Source organism: Natator depressus, chromosome 9, assembly GCF_965152275.1.
Source record: "Natator depressus isolate rNatDep1 chromosome 9, rNatDep2.hap1, whole genome shotgun sequence".
Classification (NCBI taxonomy): Eukaryota; Metazoa; Chordata; order Testudines; family Cheloniidae; genus Natator; species Natator depressus.
This window is the reverse complement of record NC_134242.1, coordinates 82,041,799-82,066,199: the sequence shown is the minus strand read 5'-3', so window position 1 is coordinate 82,066,199 and position 24,401 is coordinate 82,041,799. Positions and strand designations below refer to the sequence as shown.

At 43.7% G+C, this 24,401-nt stretch overlaps 1 protein-coding gene across 1 annotated transcript; it reads right to left on the bottom strand.

Moving 5' to 3' along the window:
* Positions 1-909: 909 nt before the first annotated feature.
* On the bottom strand, positions 910-22,902 carry PGK1 (phosphoglycerate kinase 1). The gene is made up of 11 exons (XM_074962452.1): positions 22,746-22,902; positions 17,057-17,107; positions 14,959-15,114; positions 14,718-14,862; positions 12,623-12,726; positions 9,768-9,887; positions 6,126-6,240; positions 5,252-5,431; positions 3,367-3,544; positions 3,001-3,099; positions 910-1,267 (listed from the first exon to the last, which is right to left on the bottom strand). The coding sequence occupies exons 1-11, from the start codon at positions 22,808-22,810 to the stop codon at positions 1,227-1,229; spliced, it is 1,254 nt and encodes a 417-aa protein (XP_074818553.1). The 5' UTR covers positions 22,811-22,902; the 3' UTR covers positions 910-1,226.
* Between the last annotated feature and the right edge of the window lie 1,499 nt (positions 22,903-24,401).

The following is a 24,401-nucleotide window of genomic DNA, read 5'->3' as shown; positions in this document are numbered from 1 at the left end:
GAGAATATGGAGGAGGAGTTCTTTTATTTTAAATTTATTCTCTTTAAAATGCGGTTTCTATGATTGCTCCCCAATTGTCCTATAATGGTGGCTAGAGAGGGTCTCAGATAAGAGTTTCAGCTATGCCACATTTAGTGCACACCTTAGTGCTTTTATAATTGCTTCCCTTAACAGTTTGAAAGGAGGTTAATTTTTTGAAGTTGATTCTCAAAGAGTGAGCCAAGGCGGCACCCAGGTCTTTCTTTTGTTTCACTTGCGTGTACATGCAATGCAGGAGCGGGAAAAGAATGCTTATAACTTTCAGGGATTCCTAGATTTCTAGTATATCCAAACTGGATGTATCATATACCAGCTAAATGAGCTGATTTCTTTCAGATTTGCAAGTGCTTATCCAAGTCTGAAATTGCCCAAATTTCATCCTAATCTGTTATCTGAAATTAGTTTTAGCTCTAATCTAGGAATTTAAATTTATGTATCTTATCAAATAGTGGAGGAATTCTGGCATAATGGTATATATGCTGATTTTTTAGGGTAAGGTCCTGTTGTTGCCCTGATAACAAATCTGGCATCTGCAAGTGCTTCAAAGTAACGAGCATCATACTCCTGAAACTGATTTTCCTGGCATATTAGGATGCTAATAATGCCAAACACTTGGACAGCTTGAAAATGCATTTTAGAAGTTAACAATGCATTAGCACAAAAGGGAAAAAACCCAAACATATGAAGCACAGCTTTAGATGAGTGCGTTCTTGTGCAGGTGACTAACTACGTGAAGGAAGGAACACACACCAACTGGTGAGCACTGACACATTTATTCAGCAGCTATTACAGTCAATCTCAAAAACAAAAAGAAATGTTTTTGAACTGTGTCAAGTGACAAAAAACAGCTGCTAAAAACACTGAGCAAGCTTAACGCAGCAATCTATTTTGAGAAACAGACATTTAGTAAGGGTTAATCTCTTTAAGAGGCAAAATATAAATATATACACTCTAAATTAACACCAACAATTTAACGCACTACATTAGTTCAAGTGGGATAACCGTGGACAAATCCACATCATGTAAACTGTAGACTCAAGCCACCTCCATTGTCCTCTTCTCATAATGCCATCTAATTTCGGTTTACATTCTGTGATCTGCCTCTTGCAGAGCTGAGATACAGAAGCGCAGCAGTGTTGATGGTTAGGGGCTGTGCACAGGAACATACTGGGGAAGCGTTCTGTCCATTACACATTGCTTAGAGCATTCACACCAGGAAGAACTTTACCTGTTAGCAATTTAAAAACCCAAGGAAAGTTAGGTTTACTTTAAAAAAAAATAATCAAAAAAAATCAAGTTTAACCTAGTATCTTGCAACATTTTAACAAATCAGTCACAATTGAGCTGCAAGAGGACACTAACCCCACATACCCCTGTTAATTTTTGTAGCTATTAGTGTTATACTTAGCTGCTTTATATGAGCAAACACACTTAAAGCGCCAATGAACATCTGATACACAACTGTATTCATATGAAAACAGAAAATCCCTTTACATGAAAGGTAAAAAAAGTCAAGATTCCTCTGCTCAATTAACATGGCCTGTACAATTCTATCCAAGTCCCTCTTACGATCTAATCCAAAGCCCATTGAATTCAATGGAAAGACTCCCATTGACTGCAATGGGCTTTGGATCTGGCCGTTAATGCTGTTCCATATTTTTGGATCATAGGTGACCTGCAGACCTGGAAATGGAAAGGGATTTTGTGGGGAGTTAACATTACAAGCCTTTATTTAAATCAAAACGAAATAAAAACCCCACAACTCGTGTTAAATACCAGATTACTGAAGTACAGGATTTTTCAAAAAAAATCTATTTTTTCCCCCACTGTTTATGCCATTTTACTCCTGCACCTCATTTGGTTTTGAGGATGAAAATAGACTATTTGGTTTCACTTTCGTTGAGTCAGTCTTATTCTTATGCCGTAGTACAATGCTGCAATAGTTGATTTTTAAAGAGCTCACAACGCTTAAGTATTTCTAATCAGTTAGGGGTTCATTACATTTAGAGACTGTACGCACAAAACCTACATTTGGGCCAAAACTAAACAACTTTGTCCTTTCAATTAAGTCAGCTGCACAGTGCCCCTTCCAGCAATTTGCATTTTTTCCCTTCACCATTACTCCCTAGGCAACAGAAACAAAAGCCCTGTCTAGCATACAACCGCTGAACCGCATTATCTGTCTATTGTGGCTTCTCTTTTATACAGTATGTGACAGCACTAGAGAATTTACACATATTGGGAAACAGCTAATCATCAGAGGAAATGAAAACCCATTCACAGTACAATACAACCCCCATAAAAGAGTCCTATAAATTCTCACTATTTTAAACTTTCAACTCTACTAGTGTAGAATTCTAAGTGACCACTAGAGGGCACCTTAAAATGAGTGGATAGTTTAAAAGAATGTTCTAAAGCTACTGTAAATTTTGGCTAGAAGTACAGACTATTCAGCCTTTTTACATCGGTTGCTTTAGGAAACCCTTTAAAGAACTATTACAAGGATTAACTAACTATTCCTGGTGTTAGCATCTGACACAAAGCCTCTTAGTATGTTTAAATTTTTCCTTTTTTTAAAAAAAAAATGGGGATGGGAGAGCAAAGGCATGGCCGGAAGTTTAAAAAAAACAAAGGTGAACTCTTAAAATAGTGTGTTTTAGTTTCTACCAATTCATTTCTGCCCCTTCTGGAATGAGAAATTCTGTTTTTAGAATAGTACTGGAAGAAAAGAGGAAAGGAAAGGGAGTAGAGTAAGGAATGAAAGTAGCATTTAAAATAAAAAAGTCACTAGGTATCTCAAAGGTAGTGACAAAGCACGTCCTATGGCTGGTGAAATACAAGGGACACATTACTATGCCACCCCAAAGTAAGCCCCAGGCTAGCTGAGAACCAGCAGATCTACTCCCTCCCCCTCCCCCCCTCTCAGTTTCTGAACTAGATTAACAGAAGGAAAGAAGTTACCCTCTAGAAGTTCCAAGCTGGCACCACCTCCGGTGCTGACATGGCTGACTAGATCCTCGGTGTTCCATTTAGCACAGGCAGTAGCAGTGTCTCCACCACCTGTTAAACAAAGCAAATTAATTATAGATCGAAGGAAATTTAAATTCATCCAACTAGAGAAAGCTGGCATGGAAGAATCTGCTCTTCCTCGCAAGGCTGTGTGTCAGCCGAGTCTACCCCAGCAGTGTGCTCAGCACCCTTCAAGGCCACACTTGCTGCCAGAGCAGAACTGAACAGTCCCTTAAGGAAGGGCATGAGATTTTACAATCACTTTGTAACTCGATGCCAGCAAGCAGCAACTTACAATATATCGACACAAAATCTTACCAATAATGGTGATGCAACCCTTGCCAGTAACTTCCACAACTTTATCCATCAGTGCTTTGGTTGCTTTGGCAAACTTTTCCCACTCAAATACACCAACTGGACCATTCCACACAATTTGCTTGGCCCTGCCCACAGCTTCCACAAACTTCTTAGTACTTTCAGGACCACAATCCAAGCCCTAACAGGTAAGAGAACATGGATGCAATTACTGTACAGCTTCATCATATAGGTGGCTTCCTTAAATAATTAAAAAAAAAAAAACACCACCACACACACACACACACACACACACAACCTCACTAAATCAGAGATTCCTGCACCACCTCTCAGTCACATCAGCCTGACAGGTGCTAGCCACATCTGATCTGTGTCAGTCTGAAAGACACAGTCACCTCCTTGGGACAAGGACTAGTGAACTTATTTATAACGCAGTAGGTTCATTGCTAGTGCAGGAACAGCAACAGATTGGATAAGAGGTGAGCGCTTTCCCCCCCCTCCCCAGGCAGTGAATATTGAGGAACTAGGAGGAAATTGCTAGCTGTTGCTGCTATATGGTGAAGCCTGCTGTGGTATTTCTCTTATTATGAACAGTCATTTGAAAAGAAAGTTAAAGCACTCAGCCTTGGAGAGGAGTCTTTGCCATTCACTATAAGTCTAAATACAGAAATTGCACATCCCCTATTTTATGCAGAACCTCTCTGATCTGAAATCAGAAGGTTTTAAAAGGAATTTTATTTTTTTCATCTTAGTATCGGAAAAGTTACTCAAGATTTATACTTAAAAATGCAAGACAAGACACATATTTTCACAACTTATTTAGTCAATATACACTACACGGCTGAGTACGTGCACAAGCTTCCTGCACAGAATCTTAGAAAAGATGCTCATCCTCTCCCCAATGTACTTTCCCTAGTTTATTTAGTGAGACTGGAAATAAGGTGTAAATTTTTAACAGGGAGGTTCCTTAACCATTAAAAAAAAAAATGCTCCAGTTCAAAAAGGAATTATTTTGGGGAAGATTTATGGCTTGTGCTATACAGGAGATTAGACTAGATGGGGCGGGCAAACTTTTTGGCCTGAGGGCCGCGCCGCATCAGGTTTCTGAAATTGTATGGAGGGCCGGTTAGGGAAGGCTGTGCCTCCCCAAACAGCCAGGCATGGCCTGCCCCATCCAACCCCTGCCGTTCCCTGATGGCCACCCCAGGGACCCCTGCCCCATCCACGCCCCCTGCTCTGAGTCCCCTGACCACCCCCAGACCCCTCGCCCCAAACTGCCCCCTGCCGCCCCATCCAACCCCCCTCTCCTTCCCTGACTCTTCCCTCCCCCGCCCAGGATCCCTGCCCCATCCAACCACCCCTTCTCCTTGACTGCCCCCAGACACCCTGCCCCTAACTTCCCCCCTCCACCCCATCCAACCCCTTGCTCCTTCCTGACTGCCCTCCCCGGCACCCCTACTCCCATTCAACCTTACCCGCTGACCACCCCAACCCCCATCCACACCCCTGGCCCATGACCACCCCCCACCCCCCCCGAACTCTCCTGCCCTCTATCCAAACCCTCCCCCTGCCCCCTTACCACGCTGTCTGGAGCACCGGTGGCTGGCAGCATGGCTGCACCAGGACATCCAGCCACACTGCGCAGCACAGAGCACCGGGTCAGGCCGGGCTCTGCCTTGTGCTGGCGGAGCAGTGAGCTGAGGCTGGGAGGGAGGGGGGACTGCGGGGGAGGATCCGGGGGCGAGCCTCCCGGGCCAAGAACTCAGGGGCTGGACAGGATGGTCCTGCAGGCCGGATGTGGCCCGCAGGCCTTAGTTTGCCCACCTCTGGACTAGATGATTGCAATGGTCCCTTCTGGCCTTAGAATCTATAAATCTATTACACCTACCATCCAGCCAGCAGGGATCCCTGAGGCCACAGTGGCTTCCCCACTTTGTGCATTCTCATCAAATTTATCTGCGGTAATAAAGTCAACGGGCAGAGTGATCCTCACACCATTCTTCTCAGCCTTGGCCATCAGGTCCTTGATGATCTTTGATCCCTCTTCATCAAACAGAGAATTGCCAATCTAGAGGAGGAAGAGTGCGGTGGGATATTTGAAAAGAATTTCTTTCAGCTTTCAATCACTATGAAGGGGTTGCTATGGGTCTACTAATCTGAAGCAGCAGGGAAAGCTTGTTTTGAGGCTCCAAAGGGCTATCTACACCGTGATACCAAGTATCAGAGTCCAGGCCTACTGATTTGGGCTCAGGGATAAAAATAGCAGTGTAGACACCTCGTGGGGTGTCAGAGCCCAGGCTACTTGTATAGCACAGCAGCCTGAGTCTCACAAGCCCAAGTCAATTGACCTAGCCATAGCAATGCCATGGGTCTTTTACTGCAGTGGAGATATACCTAATATGCGCTTTAAGAGAGAAATTCACCCCTGGGCTGAGGGTCAGCATGAGTCCTTTGCCCCACAGAATTCCTTTTCTGAAGGCTGACACTGGATTGCCTTTGTTGCTGGCTCTCTGTACAGGGCTGAGCTTCGCCCAAGGCCCAAAGTACTTACTTTCAAATTATTACTCATTCCTTGACAGCATCCAGACCTCAGCGATAGGCCCCCATAATGCTGGCAAATTGAGACCACTCAGTATTACATTTGTTCTCGAGTTAGATTATGAACTTTCATTTCTGAACTCCAGGAGAAGGGAGAGAGAATGATCTAGTGCAAGCACCTGGCCTCCCTCCTCCTCAAACAGGCAGAACTGCTGGTTTCGTACCTCCATATTGTTGAGTACTTTGAGGAAAGTGAAAGCCATTCCACCACCAATGATCATCTCATTGACTTGATCCAACATGTTATTGATGAGCTGAATCTTATCCTGAACTTTAGCTCTGGTGGGAGGAGAGAGGAAGAGAAAGCAAGTAATATAGTTAGACAACACTATTTGAGCAGGATTTTTTTGATTTAAGCAGTGCATTTTTCCTGGATCTTTGTACCTTGCAGGAGGTGACAACATGCAAGGCAGAGCCATTTTAGCCACCCAAGAATTGCAACACTCAGCCTGATATGCTCCAGGCTTTGCATCTCAAGGCCATCCTGCAACAGCTGGTATAACAAAATCAGGGAGTAATACTACAACAGCACTGGCAGCACCTCCTAGGAGATAAATATTCAGCACTTCATATTTTCATATCACTGTATAAATATTACCTATTCAAGCCTCACCACACCCATGTAGCGGCTACAATTCCCATTTTACAAACTGGGGGGAAAAAGTGACACTTGCCAGGCTTCCCAGAAAGACAGCAACAGAACTGGGATTAGAACATCAGAGTTCTTGACTGCAGCTAATGCATAATCCACTGTGATCTCACACTGGCCCCTGATGCTCAGTTTATGTAATTAGCCCAGCACTACCACTCCATTAAGTTAGAAGTGCAGCAGAAAAAGCCACCTTCAAGCTACCTGAACTGCTTCAAGATCAAAGCCAGTACAGAATCCCTCTCCCCCAAAAAGAAAAGGAGTCTATTTTAGGCATAAGTTTCAGATCACAATGCTATGACAGTGTCCATAATACTAAAATTTCAGAGATGGCACCACGTGTATCCATCTCTTGCTCTCCCCTCTCTTTAATATGAAGTGTTGCAGATTTTCTTCTCTAACAGAGGGCTTGTCTACATTAGGGATTTACCCCACTATTGCCAACCCCAGTTCAACTCCACAGACATTACATCACCAGGAGCCACAGCACAGACAGTGCACTGGTGCCAACACCATTTTAAGCAGCTGGGCTCCTAATGTTGCTAACACTGTTGCAGCTGAACTGGTGGGCAAGTTTTGTAGGGTACACAGGGCCAAAGAGCAAACCAGCAACCAGGTCATATAGAAGTCCCACGCCCTGTGCAGCCAGCAGCAGTCCCAAGCTGGAAGAAGATGCACGTGATAAGAACATTAAAAATGACAGGGTCTAAATTAGCTGTTACCACTCAAGCAAGAGACCTTGGAGTCATCGTGCATAGGTCTCTGAAAACATTTGCTCAGTGTGCAGCAGCAGTCAAAAATGCTAACAGAATGTTAGGAACCATTAGGAAAGGGACAGATAAGAAGACAGTAAATAGCATTTCACCACATAAATCCATGGTATGCCCATATCTTGAATTCTACATGCAGTTTTGGTCATCCCATCTCCAAAAAATATATTAGAAACAGAAAAAGTACAGAGAAGGGCAACAAAAATGATTAAGGGTATGGAACAGCTTCCATATGAGGAGAGATTAAAAAGACTGGGACTTTCTGGCTTGGAAAAAAGACGATTAAGGGGGAATATGATAGAGATCTATAAAATCATGAATGGTGTGGAGAAAGTGAATATGGAAGTGTTATTTACCCCTTCACAACACAAGAACTAGGGGGCACCCAATGAAATTAATAGGCAGCAGGTTTAAAGCAAGCAAAAGGAAGTACTTCTTCACATAACATAGTCAACCTGTGGAACTGGTTGCCAGGGGAGACTGTGAAAGCCAAAACTATAACTGGGTTCAAAAAAGAATTAGATAAGTTCATGGAGGAGAGGACCATCAATAGCTATTAGTAAGGCTACGTTTTAGTCAGGGGTATTTTTAGTAAAAATCAAGGACAGGTCCCAGACAGTAAACAAAAATTCACGGCCCATGGCCTGTCCATGACTTTTACTAAAAATACCAGTGAACAGAACTGGGGGCGGGGGGCCCTGAGCCAGGCGCACCAGCCACTGCAGAAGTCAGGGAAAGTCACGGAATCCATGACCTCTATGACAAATTCGCAGCCTTAGCTATTAGCCAAGACAGTCAGGAATGCAACCCCATGCAGTGGGTGTCCCTAAACCTCTGACTGCTAGTTGCTGGGACTGGATGACAGGAGATGGATCACTTGATGACTTCCCTGTTCTGTTGGCTTCCTTGAAAGCACCTGGAATCAGCCAGTCAGAACACAGGACACTGGGCTAGATGGACCATTAGTGTGACCCAGTACGGCCATTCTTATGGTCTTATTTGCAGTGTGATCTCTTGATTTCACCAATAACCTTGATGTTCTGATAATCTGTCCCTTCAAGATGCAACTCGAGCAGGAGCTTCCACTACCAAGAACTAAAGCACTGCTCCCTTTAATTCTGAAAGAACCATTCAGGCCAAATGCTGCCATTGGTGTTGTGCATGCAGCTCCTACCACTCTCCTAGACTGGCATGTGCATATAACAGAAGGCAAGATGTGACTCTAAGATTCTGAAGGGTGTCAATAAAGGCAGCATTGCTGAGAGTGTCGCTAAGCCCAGGTCATGTTATGAAGAATAAACAATGAGCTTTTTATATTCTATAAATAAAACAGTATTTCTTAAGAAACAGGTTAAATTTTTGGGCAGAACGAGAAGCAGGAGTAAGTGGAATCTCAGAAGAGAATATGAGTATTCATGTTATTTAATAATCATGTCTTACTGGACCACAAGAGACTACGCAGAGTCCAAGCCTCATATCACTTAGCCAGGTGTCTACATTGTGTTTTTATTCATTCCTCAGGGTCAAAGCGACCCTGGCAGAACCAACATGCCAGCCTGAAAAGCGCGCATACATACCACAAGAATGAGCAGCACATGGGGAGATTACTCCTAGTTACTCAACAGCTGTCCCCCCGGGGAAAGTCTTTGTACATTAATTGCCTGTAAAGAGCTGAAGTGAATCTAACTACAGTAGGTCACAGTTGCATAATGACAAATAGTGTCAACTTACAGAAAGAGACGTTGAGTTTGCATTAGGTCTGTACTCTGAACCCCAGTAGAAAGGTTGCTAACTGACAACCTTCTGTATCAAGGCCACTGTTTACATCTAAAAGCTCTTCTGGTTCGTTTGCACAGCATAATGCTGCTGGCTAAGGCTGTGTCTACACTGCCATTTTCAGCGCTAAAACTTTAGTCGTTCAGGGGTGTGAAAAAACATCCCCCTGAGTGACAAAAGTTTTTGCACTAAAAGTGCCAGGATAGATAGCGCTTTACCCCTTGTTCAGGGTGGTGGTTTGTTTTTTTAAATCGCCGGGAGAGCTCTCCCCCGGCAATAAAGTGTGTCTACGCTGCCCACATCACAGCGTGGCCACGGCCGCACTGTAACGTGGGCAGCGTAGACATACCCTTACTCTGATTAGGGCAGCTAAAAAACTAGCACAGTATTCAAACAGAGCCTGCCAGCAACACTGGAGTGGACAGAGCCAGTCAGCTCCTCTGTAGGGTGTGAATTACATGGGACTCAAGATTTGCTCACCATTTTTTGGTTAGGAAGAAAATAATTCTTGTTCACAACACAAACTGGTAGAACTGTTCATTCACTCTACCACTCAAGTGGGTGTGTGTTAAAATGAAATAGTCCATGTAAAATACACTTTTGGCTCTTACCCTCCAAGGATTGCCAAGAAGGGCCTCTCCGGACTCTCCAGAGCCTTTGCAAAGTAATCCAGTTCTTTCTTCATCAGGAAGCCAGCAGCTTTCTGAGGCAGATTAACACCTACCATGGAGCTGTGGAATCAAAAGGGGGGAAAAGAGTTCTGTAATCTGTAGAAGAGCCATCCAACAGCAAAATCCTAACATTCCTAGTGCCAGGGGACCTTAATGTCCACAGTAGCATATGTTAACCCTTTATTCAGCAACAGCAGCAAGAGATCTGTATGAAAACAATGACCACACACGCGTCTAATCTTACTGTGTTTAGTGTTCTGTAGATAGCTCAGAGAATTTTTGCATGTTTACAGCAAGGGCCAACACCTGAAATTCTGGGGTGGGAATAACAAAAATAAAAGCAGATTCATTTTCACATAGCCCTGGATTATGAAATAAAGCCCAGCAAGCAGGCCCTCCCTGGAGTTTGCGCATGTATATATGCGCACCCCACACATGTGGATGTCTGCTGAACTAAGTTTCAATCTTTAGGGCAAAGGATAACAATTACAGAGTTGTTTGCCTGATAGTCTAGAGAAGTCCTAGCCAAGTGATTTTAACTCTATGTCCAATCTTTCACTGCTTGTCTTCAAGGGAAACGCGTACAACGCTTTCAAAAGGCTAGCCTGGGAACTTAAACAAGTCTGCTAGACACCAAAACACCATGGACTTAACAGAGACACTGGTTTTTGGCTCATTACAAAAATTTGTCACACACACACACTGCCTGCTACCCTTTAATTGCCCACTTCAAACTCTTTATGCATAACAATCTAACCCCCACTTGCCCACTCCGTTTCAAGTGACCATTTCCAATATGCATTACCCTTTTGCTTAACAATCTGTCTGAATTTTTATTTGGCCAGACCCTCTGCTTCCTTCTCCAGACCTGAAGAAGAGCTTTCAAAAGCTTGTACCTTCCCCCAACAGAAGTTGGTGCAATAAAAGTCCTCACCCATTTTGTCTCTCAAGTGATTTAAGTTTCAATAGCCTAAAAGTCAGTTCAAAGTTCATATGCTTGCCAATTCTTATAATAAGAGGTAAACTCTAAATGCTACAAAATGAACAGGACTCGACTATACGGTAGCTAGGTTAAATTCAGCCATTTGCTCAGAAAGGGTGCATGGGTATGGGTAAAAGCTGCATGGACTATGTCATTCAAGACTAAACTTAGTTCGCTGACAATGGAACTGGGGATTTCTCAGCATACATCCAGAAATAATGTCACAAGGCTATTGAAGGTAAAGCTGTATGTACATTTCCCATGTGGTGGGAAGCTCAGCAGGTCTTTGGTACCTGGAAAGATACTGGAGCAAATTATTATACAATGAATTTGTAAGCACCTAGAGGATAATAGGGTTACAAGGAACAGCCAGCATGGATTTGTCAAGAACAGATCATGCCAAAACAACCTGGCCTAGTGGATACGGAGGAAGAAGTAGATGTGATCGATCTTGATTTCAGTAAGGCTTTTGACACAGTCCCATATGACATTCTCATAAGCAAAACAAAAAAATGCAGTTCAGATGAAATTACTATAAGGTGGGTGCACAACTGGGTCAAAGACCATGCTCAATGGTTCACTGTCAACGGGGAGACCATATTGATTGGGGTTCTACAAGGGTCAATCCTGGGTCAGGAAAAGTCAGTATTTAAACTTAGATAACAGAGAGGAGAGTACGCTTATAAGATATGTGGATGACACCGAGCTGGGAGAGGTTGCAAGCACTCTGGAGGATAGGGTTAGAATTCCAAACAAACTTGACAAACTGGAGAACTGGTCTGAAATCAACAAGATGAAATTCAATAAAGACAAGCACAAAGTACTTCACTTTGGAAGGAAAAAAAATTAAATGCACAAATTACAAAATGGGGAATAACTGGTTATGCAGTAATACTACTGAACAAGATCTGGGTGTTATACTGTATCACAAATTGAATAGGAATCAGTGTGATGCAGATATAAAAAAGGCTAATATTCTGGAGTGCACTAACAGGAGTGTCATGTGTAAGACACAGGAGGTAATTGTTCCGCTCTACTCGGTACTGGTGAGGCCTCAGCTGGAGTACTGTGTCCAGTTCTGGGTGCCACACTTTAAGAAAGATGTCAAAGTGGGCAGAGTCCATAGGACTGCAACAAAAATGAGAAAAGGTTTAGCAAATCTGACCTGTGGGGAAAGGCTAAAAACTGGGCATGTTTAGTCCTGAGAACAGAAGACTGAGGGGCAACCTGATAACAGTCTTCAGGCATGTTAAGGGCAGTTATAAAGAGAACTGCTCTCCATGTCCACTGAAAATAGGGCAAGTAATACTGGGCTGAATCTGCAGCAAGGGAGATTTAGGTTAGATATTAGGAAAAACTTTCTAGCTATTAGAGTAGTTAAGCACTGGAATAAGCTTCCAAAGGAGGTTGTGGAATCCCCATCTTTGGAGGTTAGACAAACACTTGTCAAGGAGGGTCAAGATTTACTGGGTCCTGCCTCAGCACAGAAGGCTGGACTTGACTTCTCAAGATCCCTTTCAGCCTTACATTTCTATGATTCTATATTTGGATCCCCCCCAAATCACAGCCCCAGCAGGCTTCATTTCCCTGAAGATTTATATCCATTTTTGAATGACTAGGGGTACTCAACATGCAAATGTCAAACTTTATCAGAGTTGAGTTGCAGTTGCTAATCTGAAAATCCCCTTTGCAGTGCTGTTCAGGACACCTTGCTAGTATAGAAGACCAGGACCAAGCAAACTCGCATATCCAGAGTGAATCCGAAGGACAGATATCATTCAGTAACACTGCCTGCAGAAGGTGGTTAACATACCTGTGAGCTCGGTGGGCAGTTCCAAAAGCATCATTGATATAAACATCTCCCAGTTTAGAAAGAGAAGCTCTGAAAGCATCCACCTTTGCAGGCTCAGCCTTGATCTGAGGGGATAAAGACAAGTTTGTGTTACTTAGTTACAATACGAACTGGCAGTTCTGCAACGAATAATTGCAAAGCAGACTCAGTTGTTCATTTTGGGTCTACAAATCAAACTACTGAAAGAAGGGAACATCTGAGAAGCTTGTTAGTACCCATGACCTAGAAGACAGCTTTTTGATACTGGTCAGGACTTATCTCATAGCCTCTTTTCCAGCCCAACCACTGGCAACAAGAGATTTTAACTGAGTTTAGTATTCATGACAGAGACACACCATTTTGCTCTTGTGGGCTGAGAAGAAGGGACGCCAAAAAAGAATTTCAGAATTTAGACTAATGCTATCAGTAGCTCCCAAGCTGACCAATTTAAGTGCTTTTCAGAGCCAATAATTGCTAGAAGCAGAACAGGAGATGGATCTAGATGTAGACTTCGCTGCAGAGTGATGTGCTTAACAAGCTTCGGAGATTTCCCATCATGTTCAGTGTGCACCAGAAATCATCAATAGCCCCACAGGGCCACAGATTAGTAATAGCACTGTTACTGCAGCATCGATTTTCATTCTGTTCGGACAAGAACCAAGCCTGCCACATCCTCCTTTACTGTCACACTCCATTGTCTGTGCCCCTGTTGATATGCTACAGCATGTAGTCAGCCAGTTAGAGACTGAAGAGTAAGTTGGAATAAGTGCAGACAATTATTTCTTTTGGAAGGAAATGAGTCTGGCCCTCTCAGTATAAGACATATTGTCTTCCAAGAGTTAGGTTGTGGCAAGAAATACCAGCCGTTCATGGTTTCTTAGTGCCCATAATGGGAGCACCCTCTTTTCAGAGGCTCACTTGCACGCCAGGCTATTTTTTCTAAGCTAGAGTCTTGTGTGTCAGGCTATAAAGGGCACCATACTGTACATCAGCATTCCACTCCATGCACTGTATCTGAAGGGAGCCAAAGCCTGCCTGGCTAATGGGGTCACCAATGCTAAGAAAAGAAACCATCTGAGAGCAAGTGCTCTTCCTGACCTTCAAGAAAATGTCAGAGGTACAAGGCAGCATGGACCCTGTATGGTTGCTGATGGGAAACCAGTCTTATTCAAGGTATTTCAGAGTGCTAGTACGATACGGTGGTTAAACAACCCATTAGTACCCCTAGAAATAAGACTGAAATGGACACTTGGTTCTCACAGTTACAAAGAGGTAATAAATTCTCTCCTTCCATACTATATTTTCTCCGTTCACATCCCAAAATAAAAACCCTTCAGCTGCAGCCAGTAGCTTCCCCATAACCCTTTGCTCTGCTCCTCCCTTTATAACAGTGCCCGCTACTGCGCCTTCATCCTGAGCTCCTGGCATCAATAGCATCATCTTTCAGCTTTTTACCTGTCAATATGGTCACTCAATATCATTATGTTTACATATGAGCAGTATGTGTTCTAAGGAAGTTGTGTCATTTTCTGCCCTAGTCATCAGATGCTTTTAACCTGCCAAGAAGTTGTCAGATTAGCTACAAACAGTAAAGCAATACACTAACATGTCCAATCATTTCAGCTGAGTGGATTTTATTCCGAACTGTAAAAGGGAAAAACAACAACAACAACAAAAAAAAAAAAAAAAAAAAAAAAAAAAAAAAAAAACCCACAAAACTCCTATCCATCAAGAAAGCTTCAGGACCAGAAGGCCAGTTTTTACACCACACCCATCACCATAGTATGCAGTGGCAAATCCAGAACACAGCTACTAACCAAGCATCTGGTCATTCCCCAACTAAATCTTTTTGCATTTCCACAGTGGCCTCAACAGCAAGCAGAGCCACACAGTGTTTTATGTGGTATCGTATTAGTGCCTTTCAAACAGGCATTTGGAGAGTAAATGCTGCCAGCTATATCAGAGTCTTTCTAAACACATTCTATAAAATATCCCACACAGCCCCTTGTCACTCCTGCTTGCCCTACAATAGTGAATAAGGGAAAGACACAACTGAGTTAAAAATGAGATGTCTCACCTTGTTCCCTGAAGCATCTTTCCCTTTCCCCTCTTCTTCTACATGGAATCGGAGGTTTTCCAAGAGGATGATGGAGCCAGTTGGAGGATCAGCACAGGCCTTCTCCACCTCTGGACCCACACAGTCCTTCAGAAACAAGACCTTCCTGGAAGCACGAGTCAAGACACACAGATGCATCTAACTGACATAAGATCCATTTATAGCGAGAGCCTGCATAAACTCAACAGCTATTATACTTTACCTGCCAATCAATGCTTCAAGTTCTCCAACCACTGGTGCCAAGGAGAATTTGTCAGGCATAGGGACTCCATCAGGTCGACCCAGATGACTCATCAGAACCACAGATTTGGCACCATGATCCAAGCAGTGCTTGATGCTAGGGACAGCTGCCTTGATTCTGTAACCACAAAGAAAATGACAGAAGAGAAGTTGGTAAGGGGTTCAATTTGAGCTCCCAGAGAACTGAACTTGTTGGCCATTAAGCATGGGAAGCAGACTCCTTGAAGCATATCTGCTGGGAGTGACCTCTAACAGAAGTAAGGGCAAGCTGAAGAGAGAAACAGCAGAAATAGGTTCTCATCTGAACAAATTGCAAGACATTATTACATGACGGGGAAAGTCCACCACAGGTTTCCCTCAGACATTTGTAAAATCCATCCTTATTCTTAAAACACTGCACAGCATTACCAACAATACTACACCATATGGGATATCCAGCCCCTCCATAGGTCTGCAACAGGCACTGGTTATAATGATTGGTATGGTTGATGTTAACATCCAGGAGCCCATAAGGTAGAACTTTGCACGTGGAGATTATCCAGTAGCATGCACTCACAGCAACGGCACTATGGGGAGCTTCAGGAGTCCCAGAGTGCACTGGTATAACTCTAGTAGCAAGATGAACCGAGTATGGACATGTCTAACAGCTTCAGAAACAGTAAGTACAATCTGCACTACTAGATTTCTACCCATTTTTCAGTAGCTGAACTGCTGCTATCTTCTACTGTAGACAGGGCACAGGAGTTTTATGTACATCATCTAACCCTGATAGTTGTTCAGAACGCCAGTAGACACTGCACCTTACAGAAACTAGCACCCCCCTCCCCATTGTTGCCCTAGAAGCTGAACCAATAGAGTCACAGAGTTTAAGGCCAAAAGGGACCCCCAGATCATTTAGCCTGACCTCTGGTATGTCACTAACCACCAGCATCACCCTGTACCTGCACACTAAATCCAACAACTGAAATGTGATCAAAGTATTACATCCCACAGGAAACTATGATGTGCCCCAGACAGAAAATAGGAGGGACCGAGGTACACCAGTGCCCAAGGCCAGCACAGTGGCAGAGAAATGATTAAGCAAGATATGCCCAGATAATCCTGGCAAGTGACCTGAACCCACACACGACTGGGGGTTTTGCCTTTCTCAAGGTCCCTGTCAATCTGACCTGGGGAAAATTGCTTCTGTCCCCACACATACTGATCAGTTAGACCCTGAGCATGTGAGCAAGAACCAATGACCAAGCACTTGAGAAAGAGGATACCTGGTCCCATCTCCAGCCATGGCTATCCTGATGCTTCAGAGGAAGGGATTCCCCCTCCCGCACAAATACACTGGGGGGTGGACCCCTTCCTAATCCCTGCAGGTGGCCGGTAGTAATGGTGGGAAAATTTATCAAAAATATACTAGTGTAAACAGGGCTAGTATCTGTCTGTAGGTGCTGGAACAGTTACAAGGACGAGCAAAACAACTAGCCATTTGATCTTAATGTCCCGAACAACTGTTTCCTTGATTAGAACTAAGATCCCACCTGCACCAACTGGGGTCAACCAAAATGACATACGGCATGTTTTGTACAACAGTTGTCCCCTTCTATATCTGCAAAACAATCATTTTCAAAACACTGATGTGGTTGTGTGAGAGGAGAGGTGCCTTTGGCACCCCATGTCAACTGTAGCAGATTCTCACATGAGAATACAGCCCGGGAAAACACAGTTTCTTGACAGTTATAACATTGCAACCATGCTTAGCGTGGAAGCAAAGGCTTTGGTCTCTGCTAGGGAAATTTTTTTTTACAAATGTCCCACTATTGCTAACACCAGCAGTGGCTAATCTGATCTCTAGTATAGATGGGTTGTTGACAGCCACAGGCATTTTTAATAATGTTTCGGAGTTAGGCTTTCTCCAGGACAATTTAGATGACATAGTGGTAGCAGCTGGTGGCCTAACCACACTAACACATCATTGCTAACGCCATTGGAGCTGAACTGTATAGAATATGTCCTTAATATGGACAGGGCCACCAAGGCTTCTACTTGGATTTTAAGAAGAGTCTTACCTTTGGTTGTTTGTTATTTTGTTGTTCTTCATTGGAACATTGAAATCAACCCTAAAAGAAAAAAAAACGTTTTAAGCTCAATTGCAAATAACTGATTTCCTTTAAAAAGAGGTGGGGAACTTGCTAATTAGGAAAGCAATTTAAGAGCTCACTGAAGTGCAAGGTTTTCAGTTCTACCCTAATGTACAGCAAGTCTCAACATGAAACTGGTATGTGACTGAAAACATCGGAATAGTGAGGTCACAGTAGCCAGGGTGTAGAAGGCAGGAAGGGAACAAAAAAAGTTACATTAAATCTCTTCTTATGGATTCAATGGATGCTGCCACTTGTGAGTAAACATTAGTATCCATGAAAATTACATTGTTATAAGAGAAAGAAAAAAAGAGCATGGAAGCTTAAGGTAAACTATAGCATGTCATCACCGTGTTTAGTTATAAAAAATCTTGAACGTTGTTAAAAGAATCATGCAATGTGACTACAGGTAAAGACATGACCGCATCTGAGCCAGGAAAAAGAGGACTGCAAAATTATGCCATATTTGACTTTGCATTGAATATCTTGCAGCATTAGAGCCAAACCTGCAAGCCTTCCATAAAGCTAACTCCCATGGGTCTGATGGTTTGATATCAACAAGAGTACTATATGCACAATCAGGCCCCATGATATGAAACCCCAACAACACAGTTTATTCTCAATGGAGAGGAACAAGCTTTATGAAATATCAGCTAGTTTCTTGCTCTTTGGAAGTCACTATGCAGACTCCTCCACTGAAGTGGAGGCAGGCACAAGTAAAGAGGGAGATGTTTAAAGACGAATGGCAAGCTAGGTGCCTAGCTTCCACTGACTTTCAACGGAAGTTAGGCGTCTTCGAAAATTGCTCTCAAAACTCCATTTCTCCAGCAGGATGCCAAGATTCATTTTCTACTTCTCTCAGAATCTTCCAGACCCAACAGTTAGTCATAAAGCATCTTCTAACAAAAAACAAAAAAATAAAACAAAACAAAAAAAATACTAAATTTATTATCTCTGCCTATGTCTGCAGTCAGCCTGAAATAGAAGCTTTGAATGGTGTGTCCTTCCCCACTCATCTCAGTGCGTTAACTCTGAAGCCTATTGTTTACATTTATGTGGTAAACACCGCTTACAATTTTATTACTGATCAAGTCACACAACAATCATCCCTCCTCCTTACTAGGACCTGCACAATGTACTGAGAGTAGCATCGCATTTTGGTAACACAACTGGGCAAGGCTTGGAAGAGTACCATTACTTCCTCCTCCCTGCCCAATTTAGACTTTTGCTCTGGCACCCACTGAAAAGGTAAGCTGATGCTCAGCTAGTGAGCTGATATGAAAGATTAATTGGCTCTGCAGACTGCAGTTCTCCAGCTAAGTCAGCAGCAATGATAAAACATCCTTAGGAAACCACATCCCCAGAACAATTATGATCAGGCCTTAATACTGCAGGGTAAAGAGAGGGAAGAAAATAAAACAATCCTGGTTTCAGAGTAACAGCCATGTTAGTCTGTATTCGCAAAAAGAAAAGGAGTACTTGTGGCACCTTAGAGACTAACCAATTTATTTGAGCATAAGCTTTCGTGAGCTACAGCTCACTTCATCGGTTGGTTACGCCATCAGGGCCCCTATAATACCTCTGTGGGTGAGTGGTGGAAAGCAGAAGGATTCCATGAAGTATTCCAGATATTGCCTGCAACTCTGATCTCTTCCATTTATTCTGTATGCACTCATGTCTTTCAATCACAGGATTTTCAAAGCAGAGGCCCGTGATTTTTGTTGGTCCCACTGGTGTATTGTGCTGTGCACTTAATTTATCATTTATAAGCTCCTTAATTATCCCTAGTCTTTCTGTGGTTAGTTACTTGAGCTTTCTTGCATTCTATTCAGCAGATCTCATGTGGATTTGGAGGGTAATTTCCCAACAGCACATTGGCCAGATGGTGAGAGAAAAGGGAGGAGTTTCTGCCATTTCGGTCTAGCATACTAGTACCCATAAGCTAAGGCATGACAGGAAGTTGTGTTGCATAATAACTGAAGGCGGAACTTATTCACAGGATGCCAGAATGACAGAGAATGTTAGAACTTAATGAGAGCAGCCCTCTCTTTGCTTTTACTTTCAGCAATTCTGACAGGAAAACGTTGCTGAAGCATGATGACTAATGAGCAAAGCCTTTTAATTTGGGGGAAAACGGTAACTTTTACTCTGTAAAAGCAGTATCCCAGCATCTGGATGAGTAAATGAGATATTACCCTGGAGTTTGTGTGTCATAATATGAAATGGTCCCAAAATCCAGCAGGTTGCATGCATTTTTCTCTGCAGTGTGCTTAGTAAAAAAATGCATGAGGCCAGATCTTTAAAAGCTGCCAGCAAAATAGGAGTAGCTGAGCAGAAAGAATTGAACTGGCAGCCCATGGTACAACAGACTAATAAAAAAAAAAAAACCCCCACCACCACAACACTGTCACTGTTTTACAATCATGAAGCAAACGAACAATTTGCTTAGCAAAGTCTCCAGTCCACCATTGCCTCCCTCTGCAGCCTTATAGCTAATAGACAAAGAAACCAGATTGCTCCTTAAACCGAATAAATGTAAGACTTATGGAAGTCACTAAACCACCAGTTTTGCTTAGGGCTCCTACCCTTTTGCATTAGCACTGAAAGACGGGTGCGGTATATATACACACACCAAAAATTATCTGAGTGAACAGGAGTAAAAAAAAAAAAAAAAAAAAAAAAATTGTTAAATTCAGTATCAATTAGAAGACAAGCTAATTCTTTTCAGAGAAATGTGCTTCAGATAAAAAACACAGATCAACCCTGACATCTTGTCTGCAATTTTGTATTTCCGTTTAGCAGCCTTGTTATGGTACAGATATATTTAAAAAATTAGCAGCAATACTGTGTTAGAAGGATGGTAATCAAGCAAAAAGTAAAGTGAGTTTAGGAATTATTTGGGTGACTTGAAATATTTCACCTCAGATGATGAATGCATATCACTCAGCAGACTTTGGACGGTTGATTGATTGTATCGACCCCACAATTCAAAGAGGAGAGAAGTAGAAAAGACATTTAAAGCCTTTGGTACAGTGGACATAGAAAGGAGAGACCATACTAAATTGGTAAACATGCAAGCCTTTGATCAAAGGAGTCAATTTCTTCATAAGGTACCAACTGAATCACTTTTAAAACAACACGTTATTTCTTAAATCACAGAAGTTAAGAATGGAGACCCTCTGATTTTACTAGATTCTATCAGCCAGTCCATCTTCTGCCAATGCAGAGTTGACACGTCACAGGAAAAACTGGTCAAATAGCAAGTAGTTAAAAAAAAAAAAAAAAAAAAAACTGAAATTCTTGTTCTTCTGTATTTGGGAAATGAACCAGGATGCATTTTGGGTTCTCTTTGGTTGAGTTTCTTCTGTCCATCTGGCAATACCAGCCTCCAGACAGCCAAAATCTTGCTGAATTATTTGAAAACAGAAGTTCACAAGACATTTCACAGAGGGGAAAAAAAAAAAAGTCATTTTTACGGACTAGGAGCAGGCACAAAGGAAGTTAGTGGTATGGCCATTACATTCCACCTGCCACTCGTGCACCAAATTAAGTGGTATGCACTTGTTATGTTGAGATGACCTTGGGAAAAGCCTTTGCCCTAGAAAGAACAAAATCTAAAGCTTACGTGCATGCAGATGTGCCTCAAAGCACTAGTGTACCAAAAGAGTTCACAGTGCCTAGTGTACCAATTCCCAGGTCAGGCTTAAAATTGATTTCTATAAAGGCCAACTGAATTTCTGTTTAAGAGTCTGATATCAGGAGGTGCAATGCACCAACAATTCAATGAGACTCTCTAGTTGTGCTAACAGGAATCACCGTTATTCAGTTAACAGCAATTAGTTCATTTTCAGTTGTTTATTGGAACAATTGGTCTAGTTTAAAGGGGGGGGTGCATATTAAGTAAATATCCGTACATTTATAGCCTGAAATTTCAGTCCCCTGGGTAAGCAGTGCAAGATCTATACATGTTCCTATGTCAGAATGGATATTCAGAGCCATCAGAGGACTATCCCATAAACTTTTGCCAGGTGAACTCACATCCCTGCCTGTCAATCATAAACTTCCTAAAAGGAAACATATCTATTTCATTCCATCTTATTCAGATTAGAATTCACAGTATTCCATCACCAGGCTGATAAAGGGCATTTAAAGAAAAGCCACAGAAAAGAGTTTGTTGGACTAATAAAAAAAAAAAAAAGCGTGTAGATGATTGCCTGATGGTTAAACGGGATACATTTTTAAGAAAGGTTTCAGATAGCAGCCATGTTAGTCTGTATCCGCAAAAAGAACAGATGTTACTGTGCCACCTTAAAGACTAACAAATTTATTAGAGCATAAGCTTTTGTGGGCTACAGCCCACTTCATCGGACACATAGAATGGAACATATAGTAAGAAGATTATACACACACACACACAGAGAAAAAGTGGAAGTTGCCATACAAACTGTAAGACACTAATTAATTAAGATGAGCTATTATCAGGAGAAAAAAAAACTTTTGTAGTGATAATCAAGATGGCCCATTTAGACAGTTGACAAAGACAGACCAGTGCAATTTATGTCAAACCCCCAGGAACAGTCTGAGTGAAAATTAGACCTAATTTTATTTTTCCAAAATGTCCTTATACAGTTTGAAATGCCTCCTCAATACAATTCTAACAGGAAAAAAAAAAAGATACCCTATCCACCTTTCCTAAAGGTTCCCATTTCCTAAAGGTTCCCTAAAGGATCCCATTGGGTGTGTGTCACAATCACAGGCACACATCGCACCGCATGCCCTAGAGAGAAGTCTGCTCACTGACGCATCACTCACACAAGCTGCGGCAGTTTCACGAAGCTGGGCCCAAGTAAAATATGAACCAACACGTGGTTGCTAGATTGGGGGGGTTGGGATTTTTTTTTTAAATGCCCTGCCTTTTTAGGAACGTGTACTGAGATCATTAGAATAAATCCCTGAAATTTACTGGGTCGCTGATTGGAGCCATAACCTCATTCTCAATCACACACAGATCTTTTACAGATTTTTGGCACACTCATGAGGGTAACATTTAAAAAAAAAAAAAAAAAAAGGAGCGTGAAGAACGACTGGCTGTTGCCAAAGCATGTGCTACTTGATGCCTTACGTAAAACTCCAGCTGCTGGAGTCCTAAGAACCTTACTTTAATTTAAAAAGAGAGAGAGAAAATTTCTGGCCCTCGTGGCTGTGGAGAAAACCTGGAAAAACGTGCCCCGAACCCATGTGAAAAGCTGAAACACCGGAACCCAAAAGAAAAAAGAATCTGGGTTCTGTATTTCAGAAGCTCATTATTTTTGATCCAATCTCATGGGGGGAGGGGAGGTGACGCCTGATTTTTGAATGCCCGGCTGGGCTTGGCGAGTGACATTACCAAGGCGGCCCTCTGGAGAAGGCCGGCCGCAGTCACGCTGCCCGGGAGCAGGCGCGCCCGGAGGAGACCCTGTCTCACACCTGGGCCGGCCTGGCCCGGCAGGAGCTGGGTGGGGGTGGGTCTACCTCATCCAAGCGGGCCCCACTCACTCCCTGCCCCCGGAGCCGGCTGCCTCCACCACGGGGCCCTGCCCGGGCCGCAGCCGGTGCCGTGCCCAGCCCGGCTCCTCACCTCATGATCACCCGCTTGCCCTTCACATCCACCTTGTCCAAGGTGAGCTTGGTGGAGAGAGACATCGTGCCCGCCGCTGGCTCCGCCCTGCCCAACGCGCCCCAGATCCGCCGCCCGCTGCTCTCCCTGCCGCAGCCCGCCGCGCTCTGCCCGGCGCCTGGGTCACCCCGGCGCGGCGGCAGAACCGGCCCGCCCCCCGCCCGGAGCCCATTGGGCACCCGGCCGCGCCGCGCCAGGCAACTGGCCGGGCCGCCTGTCAATCAGCGAGAAGCGGCCGCCTCCCCGGGAGGCTGAGCCTGCCTGGTTGGGCGATCACGTCCCGCACGGAGCCCTAGCTCACCGAGGGCGGGGACATGGCCGCCTGAGGGGCGGGGCGCGGGGGGGTCCGGCTCTCGGTGACGCGGGCTGTAGGGCCGCCCCTTCCCCCTGCTTTGGGAAAATGGGGCTTCAAGTGCACCCTGTGGCGGCCTACTCTATGCACTGCTAGGCCTGGACCGCTTGTAACATCCTCATGCACCCACTGGTGGATACGCAGTTACATGCCGCCATGCGTTTCATCTCTGGCCCCCTGCATCCGACTCCCCTCCCATGGCTTCCAGTTCTGAGCAATATTGCTCCTCCTCCTATCAGGCCAGAGGTTGCCAGTGGCAGGTTACTGGAGAAAGTACGCGCCAGCTCAAGCCTACCGCTGCACAATGACCTTTTTAAACCACCAGCTGCACATTCGCCTTCGCATTGCCCATTATGATCTCATCCGCCACGCCAGGATGTTAGGGAGGAAACACTGGTGAGAGGAATGGATATGTTTTATAATCCCCAACCAGTCCCTTGGCGCCGACCCCACAATTTGTCCGCCTGGTTTTGACCTGGCCCATCACCAATGGTCCCTGTTGAACAGGTTCTGGACCGGGCAAGGTCTCTGTGCAGCCAACCAGTATCGCTGGAACCTTCATGACAGCTCTTTGCGCAGCTATGGCGCTACACAGATGATGACGCACATTGTCGATGAATGCCTGCCAACTCGGTTCAGCGGTGGCCTAGAAGAAATGCATCACGCCCCTGAAGATGCCATCGCTTGGCTAAACGACTATGCACACGCTAAATAAAAATAACACGCTAAACGCCAGTGACAGGTAGGGGTGAGGGGTGTTCTGCTCAGCGTAATGAGTGTGTAAAGACCCTGTCCTTCCACCAGAGAGATCACAGGCACACAGAACCGTCTGGAACATTTAGTTCTAGCCTCTTTGATGTTCCATGCTGTGTGAGAGAACTCAATAGAACTAATTTTGCCACTTCTTTTTACTACGGGCATGGCCTATGTAAAAGTATTAATACATAATAATAAATGTCTTTAGATAGGGTGAGACAAGGTGGTCTATCTTTTACTAGACTAACTTCTATTACTGAAAGAGGCAAGCTTTCAAGCTTCGGGGAGCTCTTCTGCAGGTCTTTAGATAGAGGTGTTCATTGCAGAACAAGTCCTAGTGTATTACACATTAATACGTCCACAGTTCTGTAGATAGAGTTGAAAACATATATACTCTGAGATAATCTTGCCTTCCATTCATGTCACATTTTTAAGTATTGGATTGTCTAAATATACATGTTCAAAGCCCTGTCCAAATATGCACACAATGATCCACTGATCATATGCTC

What these genes read in the sequence shown, in the direction of transcription:
- PGK1 (XM_074962452.1), bottom strand. Translation starts at nt 22,810, where the DNA reads ATGTCTCTCTCCACCAAGCTCACCTTGGACAAGGTGGATGTGAAGGGC. An exon ending in CTTGAAGCATTGATTGGCAG is followed by an intron (nt 14,863 to 14,958) that starts GTAAAGTATAAT and finishes TCGTGCTTCCAG; the next exon opens with GAAGGTCTTGTTTCTGAAGG. An exon ending in AAGTACTCAACAATATGGAG is followed by an intron (nt 5,432 to 6,125) that starts GTACGAAACCAG and finishes TTCCTCCTCTAG; the next exon opens with ATTGGCAATTCTCTGTTTGA.